At 42.1% G+C, this 10080-nt stretch overlaps 1 protein-coding gene across 1 annotated transcript; it reads right to left on the bottom strand.

Annotated features, from left to right (window-relative positions):
- Nucleotides 1-2235: 2235 nt before the first annotated feature.
- Nucleotides 2236-6304, bottom strand: LOC132207335 (probable G-protein coupled receptor 139). Its single transcript, XM_059642630.1, has 2 exons — nucleotides 6158-6304; nucleotides 2236-4397 (listed from the first exon to the last, which is right to left on the bottom strand). The coding sequence occupies exons 1-2, from the start codon at nucleotides 6252-6254 to the stop codon at nucleotides 3505-3507; spliced, it is 990 nt and encodes a 329-aa protein (XP_059498613.1). The 5' UTR covers nucleotides 6255-6304; the 3' UTR covers nucleotides 2236-3504.
- Between the last annotated feature and the right edge of the window lie 3776 nt (nucleotides 6305-10080).

Raw genomic sequence — 10080 nt, 5'->3', positions numbered from 1 at the left:
CTGCCTCACAAATCTATACTTCACTCCCTCTAAGGCAAGGATACACTTTTCGGGGAGGGACAGCAAACCTGCATAAAATACTTGGACTGTGCTCTCAAAAATGTCCTGCATAACTGCACTAAGTTATCCCCTCATCATATGCTCGCTGTCATTTGAATTTTCTTGAACATCAGGAGAAATGCTCAATGGGATGGGGAAAGGATCTAATGCAGGAAGGGATAGAGGGCAGGAAGAAATACTAATGAGAAGAGTCAAAAATGCAGGTAATGTTGGTTATTCGTTCTGCAGATCTCGGGTTGTCATGGCCCCTGTGGTATTATCACAAGATTATTCATCCAGAGAACCAGGGTCCTGGGTATCATGATCACAACAAGGTCAGCAACACAGTCGTTATCGAATCTGAGTTCGCTGATTGGGGCTGTTAATCTGGTCCAATCAGAGAGACAATTCGAATGTGGTGTCATGCAATTTCCAGGCTCCAAAGGAACTCAGCACTCCATTTGTTGTCCAAGTGTCGCTTTCCAAAAGAGGGAGACACTGCAGTGTTACACAGTGACTGGGACCACAGGATCTGGGCCACTCGTCATTTGGGAGACTGGCCCCGTGAGGTTGTAAAAATGTTCAACATTCCCAGTCTTCCAGCTGCATTGACACTTTATATCAAGTCCTTTCTGATTTGTAAAAACTCAAAACCTCACCTTCAGGGGAGAGCGAAGTCGAAGGGAATTTGAAAACACTGCAGTTGTTATAAGTAACAAGTGGTTCATTTTGGCCAGAATAAACACAGAGATAATATAAGTAAAAGTTTTTAATCACAATTGTTACAGGAGAACCAGTGGTGGATCGATGTGAATATTTCTCCTGAAAAGTGAAAGAGGGTGTGACGAAAATGTACACGTGGGTGATTTTGGGGACTTTTGCATGAGGAGAGATTGATATAACTGGGCCAGTATTAAACAGAGGTGAAAGGATGAGAGGCAGAGAGTCATTCACAATACTATTCGAAACTCAAGGCTTCATTATGACACACATGTGAGAAACATGGAGGTCATGTTCAATATCTATTTGACTGCTGTCTATGTTGTGTCCTGGCACAATGTGCAGTGCCTGGTTTATTATGCAGCATAGACATGAGGAAAAGATCGAACTTGCAGCTGAACATTTGGGTCGGAATGTATTGCTTCAGACAATGGTGGAGGCAAGTTCACGTGAGGCATTTGTGAAAGAATTGGCTCATTAGCTGTTAATGACAATTTGTGACCTGTACTTTCTCAGATCCAGCACGGGCACAACACTGGAATGGCCTCTGTCTATTCTGTAGCAATTCAACAATTCTTGTTATGGACCAGAGCAAACACTCTCAAAACATATGAAGCGTTTAGCCTCGACACTCACTCGCAAGTGTAAGGTATTTGTGTTAAAAGTAAATTGATCAAACTCTGAGGCTTCAAGCAAAAATCATTTTATTCTCACACTACAATAAAAATGCAAACAAACGAAGAAGAATTGACGTAAATTTACCTCTGTGAAAATACTTCACAAGATGAAATATTATTTAACGAGTAGTCATCAACTGTTCTAATATGGAAGCATCACACAACTAAAGCATTGGCAAAGGCCCATTCAGGAAAATGGATTCCCCACAACTGTTATCTCTCTGATTCCAAGAGAAGGAATATCAACAGAATGATTCTAGCAGCAGTGAAAGAACTCAAACATGTATGCAGTAGCAGAGGTACAGCTGTATCGAGCAGATTCAAATTCAAAAAGCCCATCTTCAGCAACTGCTTGTGAGATAATAAAATATAATAAAACCCTGGGTCTGTGTGAGCTCGACTCCAACAACACATACTCCTCTTGTTTACTTTAAAAACGAAACAAAGCTATATACTCAGCTTTACATCAAGCAGATACCTTGACACCTTTGCAACACCCATCTCCAAGGGAAACGGGACACAACAAATCCTTCTTCAAGGTAATTTTCATCGCGTCCTGTAGAAAATACCCAAAGTGAGCACAGACAGTAGAGACTCAGGCTGTGTGGCATTGACATTGTCAGAGCCACAGCTCACTGCCAATCTATCACGGAACGGAAATCTGGCTTCACATTGCGTACGGTCAGTTTAATAGCTATCGAGTCTTGGAGATTTGCAGCACAAGACAAGGCACTAATATACCCATTTTCCTGCCCTTGGTCCCTGTCTTTGTATGCCTGGGCACTGCAAGGGCGTATCTATTTCTGAAATACTTCTTAAATATTATATGGGTTTCTGTGCCCAGAAAACCTACAGACCGCGAGCGTCAGATTCCCACCAAACACTGGGTGAAAAGTTTTTACTCACGTCTCCTGTAAACCTGCTGCTCATTAACATAAATCAATGTGACTGGTCATTGACAGCTCCATCAAGGAGAAAACCTTTCGTGCAGTCTATTGTACACATACCCTTTATAATTTGATACATTTCACTTATGTCCCCCTCACAATCTCCCCTGCTCAAAGGAAAACAACTCCAAAACTTGTTCAAAATCCCCTGATGGCTGAAGGAGTCCAGCCCAGGTTTCATCCTGGTGAATCTCCTCTGCACCTTCTCCAGTGTTAACCCATCGTTCCTGAAATATGATTCCAGAACAGCACACCATGCTCAGGCTGAGGGTGTAGCAGTGTTGAACTCAGGTCCGGCATCACATGCCTGCTATTAATCTCGAAATCAAGAATGTGAATGGCAAGTAAAAAATGTGTCTTCACAGCTAATTTATTCACCTGCCCTGACATGATAAGGGGCTAATGATTATGCACATCAAGGTCCCTCTTATCCTCTGTGTTCCCCAAGGTCCAACTGTTCATCATACCACCCCTTGCCTTCTTTACCCACTTCAGTTACATCAGCAGGGGAGGTGATGGCCTAGTGGAATTACTGCTGGACTGTTAATTCATTGGACCAAATAATGTTCTGGGGGCCAGGGTTCAAATCCCACCAGAGCAGATGGTGCAATTTGAATCAGATATAATATCTGGGAAAGCCCAGTCTAATGATGACTCTGAATCTGTTGCCAATTGTCAGGGAAAACCCATCTGGTTCACTAATGTCCTTTAGGGAAGGAAACTATCACCCTACAAGTGACTCCAGCACCAAAGCAATGTGGTTGACTCTGAACTGTCTTCTGGACAATTAGTGATGCACAATAAATGCAGCCTGTTCAGCGATGCCCTCGTCCCGTGAATGAATTTTCAAAAAAACTTACACTGATACTGATTGCATTACATTTGCTAAGCTCTGCCCTTCTGATCAGCCGTTTCCATTCTCCTGTAATCTACAGCTATCTTTGGCACTATCGACCACCCACCAATTTAATGTATCATCTGCAAACTTTCTCATCATCCCTTCTACACTAGAATCTAAGTTACATACATAAATCAGGAGCAGACAATACCCCAACACTGATCGCTGTGTGCACCCAGTTTATGTAATTATTTCACAAATAACTTGGGAGCATGAGGTTGCATCAAATTACTTTGACCAAATTTGTGAAGGGACGCATTATCCCATTCTTTAACTCTTCTCTGAATTTCCTCTGGGTAACTGCATAAATGAAGGTGTTGGTGCAGCAACTCAGGAGCTGGAGCATGAAGCCAATCTCTCTCACGAATGTTGGGAGAGGAACTGGATACCCCAACCAATCAAATCGTTTCAATATGGAATAAGCAATGAACATCACCCATAACACGATGAAATTGCCCGAAATAATAAATAACATAATCATGGATTTCTTACGACTGCCCATCTCTGGATCTATGGGACTGTCCCCAGTCGTTGGACCCCGCAGTCTCCTCCGAGCTCTGTTGGCTACTAAAATGTTTCTGACAGTCAAAGTGTTTAACAGTAGAATCAAAATAAATGGAAATAATGGCGTTATTATGTAATGCATCAATTCAACGATGGTCCAGGCAATTGAAGTAATTACATTTTGAGGTACCTTGCAGAACCATGGATCATTAAAAAGCCAATATTGATGGTAATACATGAAATACCAGAAAATGTTTTTCAAACAACTCAACACCGTCACTGTTCCTAAAACCACACACGCTGTTTTCTTGGTGCAATGTCTACTTTTCAACTTTTGGCAGCATATGGCCACAAACCGATCAAAGGTGAACATGACGGTGAACCAGACAGAACAGTCTGTGGCAGCATAAAGTATAACAGCATGGATGTTGCACAAGGGAACATAATGCAGGAAAAGAAACTCTGCCCGATACGCAATAGGAATTTGTCGTAGTATCAGATCGAAGATAATGACCAATAGATCCGCTGCTGCCATGGCCACCAGGTAATTAGTGACACATTTGGAAAGGCCACACTTTCCCCAAACCAGGATCGTTATTGCAATCACGTTAACTTGAAAGAAGAGGGTGGAAATTATCAATTATAGCTCAGCTGTAATGCAGGAACACTTCTCTTTTATATTTGCTTTACTTCCAGGAAAATATTGAAACTAATTCTCAATGAGTATTTTAAGTGTTGGCATCAATACGAAAACTAATCAGAAATGTGCTATTTGACATTCAGTACAGAAATGAATCTAAATGTGCTACTTGTCAGAGAATAGCAGCACTGCAGTCCTGGGCAATGATAACTACGCAAATAAAAAAAATACAATACCATATTTGATAGTATAAACTTCACAGCATTCATAACTGTTCATCGTTTGGACGAATCAACAAACAATAACCTGTTGCACAAGGAGAGAAGCAGCAATGACTGTTGAACACAATGTTTCTGTAATAAATGGGATGAGGGGAAATGGTCATAAAAGCAGTTACAGCAACATTCCAATGAAGAACTCCTTGTCAAAAGGAGTTTCCGTAACAATGAAAACAATCTTATTCCTTAGAGAAAGGACATAGCACTTGCTTGATAAACTGCTGCTCCATAATAAAAAAGTAACTAAGACTTGTCTGCAACAATAATATGCTGAACTAAAGGGTCAGTTTCAGGGAAAGCTGCCTCATAGACAGCCAACGCGGAATGTAAGAAAGAACAATGGTGTGACATTATGTGAGAAAACATGCTCCAGGCTTTAGGTCTCCAAAATTGTCATTAATGATAGGGATGAAAGAATCTCTCAAATCAAGAATAATGTGGTATCCCAAACATTAATAACAGAGAAAATTGTGTAAGAATCCAACAGCAGAACAAAACAACAGCAGCGTTTCAAAGAACAACACTGCTGAATGTTTAAAATCTGGCCACTCCCAGAGACAGACCACTATCAATTGAAATCCTAGGCAGCTGTCACCATTATTCAGATAATACATAAACTCGGTTGCTTGGCTTGAACTTGCTACCCGGGTATAATAAAGTTCAATTCTTTTCTTCAGGACTTGATGTTCGGTGTGAATTCGGAGTATGTATCAGAATAAAAGATAAATTGTTTACCAAAAACATATGGATCAGTGAAACAATGTTAAAAGAAGCAAAAAAGTTTTTTTTTGTGAAAGACAAAAGGAATAACTGTGCAGTTTGGAGCCATACTTTCCAACAAGCACAGAAATGCTAGAAAGAAATGAACTATTCAGAATCTCCAATGTTTGGTTCTGTACTGTTGGTCACGTATACATTTTATTAATTGCTATTAGATTTTCGACAATCCCAATATCAACCCTGATTTAGAGGACAGGCTTTTAGTGGCAAGTTAGAATATAACAAAGAGGAAAATAGAGGGAATGAAATAAAATGAGAAAGGAGAGAAGAAACGCAGGAAGAGGGTAAAAGGAGGAATGAACGATAGAAAGAAGGAAAGAAAGAAAGCAGGAAAGAAAGAAAGAAAGAAAGATGCAAAGAAAGAAAGAAAGAACAGCTAGCTAGATAAACAGAGTCAATGCAGTGTGGCGTTGGAGGAACACAACAGGTAAGGCAGTATCAGAGGAGCGGGAGAATCGACGGTGTACATCCTTCAGCAGGAGAGAAAGATGTCTTTTTTTGCCTCGCATGTGTTACGATGTCAATGAATTCTTGTAGAAGAACGGAATTCTTCTGGATGTCTACTCATTTCTCAAATGTAACGAAGATCTCGAAAAAAAAACTATCAGAAAGTTACAATGAAACAAATCATTATATTCCACTTTTTGAAACTTCACTGACAGGGTGTAACTAACCTGGGACACCAAACGCGGCTAAGACTGGGTAGTAGATCTTCTGAATATCATTAATTGCCCACCGAATCTTCAGCTTGATCAGAAAACGAAGAGACATGATTTCCCTTTCGTAAATAATAATTATTTTGATGATTCTTGTCAAGGATTAGACTGTTCTCTCTTTTAGAGATGAGAAAAACTTCCTTCATTTATAGGATGGAGAATTCATCAGAGCAGAAAAACATTTCCCAAGTTAATGGAACCTAATTACAACCACTAACACAAGTAATAAAATCAACAACTAGTGTAAAGGGAATTGTTAGCGAAGCTGTGCATGTCCTGACCAGTTCATCCTTTCCCTTCTCCTGAAAGCCAAGAATTAGTCAAATTCTGCACATGAACAGAATAGGCCATGTCCAACAATTCAAACAAAGGTACCCTCTGAAACAAATCAATAGTGGGAAATAAGAACAAAAATTACAAGATAATTAGAATAGAGGAGTTTAACTGTCAGGATTTAAAGAGACGATATTGGCATAATGCAATGGCAGCGTTCAATGAGACGATCATCACTGATTTCCCCTCGAGTGGTGTCTGGGACCCTTGACTGCAATCCTGCAGTCATCGAGTATCTTCACTACACAAGCATGCCTTTGGGTGAATCGAGTCTATAACAAAGCTCCAAAGACTATCCCCACTCAAAATATCCTACAACCCTATCCCTGTAGCCCTGCATTTTCCATTGCTCATCCACATAACCTGAGCATCCTGGGACAAAAAAGGTGAAATTTCACATGAGCAATCTAACCTAGAAAGCATACATTAGGACTGTGGGAGGAAACTGGAGCACCTGGAGGAAAACCTACAGACATGGGGAGAATGTACAACTGATTTGAACTGGCCACATCATTCCTCTGTCTTTATTTAGCATCTCATCGGATGCAGGTTTCTTTGGGTGTGGTGTAACTTATTTCTTGTTCTTGATATCCTTAACAATGTGGCTGTGAGCTGCCCTCTTGAATTGTTGCTGTCCATATGCTGTAGGTAGATGCACGCTGCCAAAAGCAGCTGAGAGGTTTGGCATACTGCAGGAAGCAAGTCAATTCCTCACTCAGCAAAATCTGATTAACATCTGTACTGTGATGGAATACTCCACACTTACCTGAATGAGTTCCGCTCAAACAAACTTCAAGAAACTTAACGCCATTCAGGAAAATTCAGCTTGCTTCATTGGCATCACTTTGGTGTTTGTAAAATATTGATACTTAGAAAATGACTGGGGGTAAAGCAGTGTGTGGTCCCCTGAAAAGATGATGTGCTGTTCCTCGGCTGAGTGAAACGGGATGCCTGTGGGCAGGTTGTAGGTTTGCAGATGCACAGAATGCCTGAAAGTAACATTCGCGTTGAAGGCTGGATAGTTCGCAGTACAAGCAACAGTATTGATTCCTTATCAAGACAACAAAATTGAACTCAGACAATTAATTTAAACCAGGCACTCTGGCTCCAAAAGACAATTAAATTTAAATCTGGTGGGTTTGACCACATAAGACCAATCCTGTTGTAAGAAATTATATGTTTTCAAGGTTATAGAAGATAGGGACAGTTATAAAATTGGCAGTGCGAGAACTGCATTAACAGAATATAAGACCTTAAGATCAGAAGACATGGAATCTATTCAGCCCATCAAATCTGCTCTGCTATTCAGTCATGTCTGATAAGCTCCTCAACCCCATTCTCCCACATTCTCCCAGGAACCCTTGATCCCCTAAAGAATCAAGAACCTATTTATCTCAGTCTTACATGTACTCAATGATGTCGGCCACTTAGCCTTCTGTGGCAGTGATTTCCATGGATTCACCACTCTGGCTGAGGAATTTTCTCCTTATCCCCCTTCTAAAAATTCTTCCCTTTACTCTAAGGATGTGCCCTTGGCCGTAGACTTTCCTATCAATGGGAGCATCTTACCAATGTCCACTCTGTCCAAGCCATTCCATATTCTGTAAGTTTCAGCACGATCGCCCCATACCCTTCTAAATTCAAATTAATATAGTCCTAGAGTCCTCAAACATTCCTAATATGTTAAGCTTCTCATTGCTGGGGCCATTCTCATGAATATCCTCTGACCCTTTTCCGGGCCCAGTACATTATTTCTAAGATAGCACACAAGACTCCAAATGTGGCCTGACCACGGCCTCATGAAGCCTCAGTAGTACATCTCGGCTTTTATATTCAAGCCTTCCTGACTACTGGCTCAACCTGGAAATTAACCTGGAGACAATCCTGGACTAGAACTCTCAAGTCTCTTTGCACTTCAGGCTTCTGAATTCTCTCCACTTTTAGAAAATAGTCTGTGCTTTTATTCTTCTAACCAAAGTGCTTGATCTGAGAATTTCCCACAGTCTCTGGTCAATGGAGAGGTCACAAAACATTCTAGAAGACAGAACCCGGTTTTCAGGAAACAATGTTTCTGCAGCTGCACTGTCACCCTCCCCACTTCTTCCTCAGTTACATCGATTTCTGCATCAGAACCTGATCCCATGAGGGGCTCATACAGTTCCTAACACCTTCCATTCCAACCCTAAATTCAGCTGGGCCCTTTCTGATATATCTCTCACCTCCCTGGGCCTAGCTGTCTCCATTTCTGGTAACCATCTGAAATCTCACATCCATTTCAATCCAACCAACTCCAACAGCTACCTAGAATTCAACTCCTTTCACCCACTTTCCTGCAAGATTGCAATCCTCTATTCTTAATTCCTCCATCTCTGCCGCATCTGCTCCCAAGGTGAGGCGTTCCAGTCCAGGACTCCCAGATGTTCTCGTTTTTCAAGGACTGCACTTTCCCCTCCACAGTGGTCGAAAATGCCCTCGACCACATCACTTGTGTTTCCCGCACCTCAGTCCTCACATCCCCTCCCTGCAATAACAACAGAGACAAAACTCCGCTTGTCATCACTTATCACCCCTTTAACCTCCGGATTCAATGCATCATTCCATGCACTTCCGCCATAAGCAGTCTGACTCCAATACCAAGAAACATTTCCCCTCTCCACCGCTATCCCCCTTCCAGAGGGACCGCTATCTCTGTGATTACCTCAATTGCTCCACACTCTCCAATCCCCCCATACCCTTTCCCTACAACCACAGGTAGCACTACACATGCCCATACACCTCCCCACTAACCACCATCTCAGGAACCATGAAAAAGTTCCACATTAAACAGATGTTTAGATTAGATTAAATTCCCTACAGTGTGGAAACAGGCTCTTTGGCACGACAAGCCCATACTGCCACTTGAAACATCCCACCCAGTCCCATCCCCCTATAACACACACACCCCTGAACACGATGGGTAATTTAACATTGCCGATCCACCTAGCCCGCACATCTTTGGACTGTGGGAGAAAACCGGAGCACTCAGAAGTAACCCACGCAGACACGGGGAGATCGTGCACACTCCACACAGACAGTCACCCGAGGCTGGAATCGAACCCAGGTCCCTGGTGCTGTGAAGCTGCAGTACTAACCACTGAGCCACCGTTCACCTGCTCTTCTGCTCATGTTTTATATTGTGTCCACTCTTCCTGTTGTGGCCTCCTGTACATTGGAGAAACCAAACGGAGATTTCGACGCTTCTCTGTGGAACACTTACACCCGGTTTGTGACAAACAGCTGCACCTCACAGTTGTGAACCACTTCAAATCTCCCTCCCACTCCTTTGATGACATATCCATCCTGGGACACCTCCAGTGCCACAATCATGTCGCCTGTTGGCTGGAGGAACAGCACCTCATTTTCTGCTTGGGAACCTTGCAGACCAATGATCTCAATGTGGACTTTACAAGATTCAAAATGCACCCATCCAAGACCTTATCACAAGAACAACCTCTTGTTGCCCCTACCTCCTTGACCTGTCCGTCATTTCACATACCTCTCCTGTCCAA

This window comes from Stegostoma tigrinum, chromosome 45 (assembly GCF_030684315.1).
Source record: "Stegostoma tigrinum isolate sSteTig4 chromosome 45, sSteTig4.hap1, whole genome shotgun sequence".
In the NCBI taxonomy this organism is placed as follows: domain Eukaryota; kingdom Metazoa; phylum Chordata; class Chondrichthyes; order Orectolobiformes; family Stegostomatidae; genus Stegostoma; species Stegostoma tigrinum.
This window is presented reverse-complemented; position numbering and strand designations above follow the sequence as displayed.

Bases quoted from the DNA above. Each gene is read 5' to 3' on its own strand.
- LOC132207335 (XM_059642630.1), bottom strand. From the start codon at position 6,254: ATGTCTCTTCGTTTTCTGATCAAGCTGAAGATTCGGTGGGCAATTAAT. The intron at 4,398-6,157 runs GTTAGTTACACC...TCTTCTTTCAAG, and splicing joins AGCCGCGTTTGGTGTCCCAG to TTAACGTGATTGCAATAACG.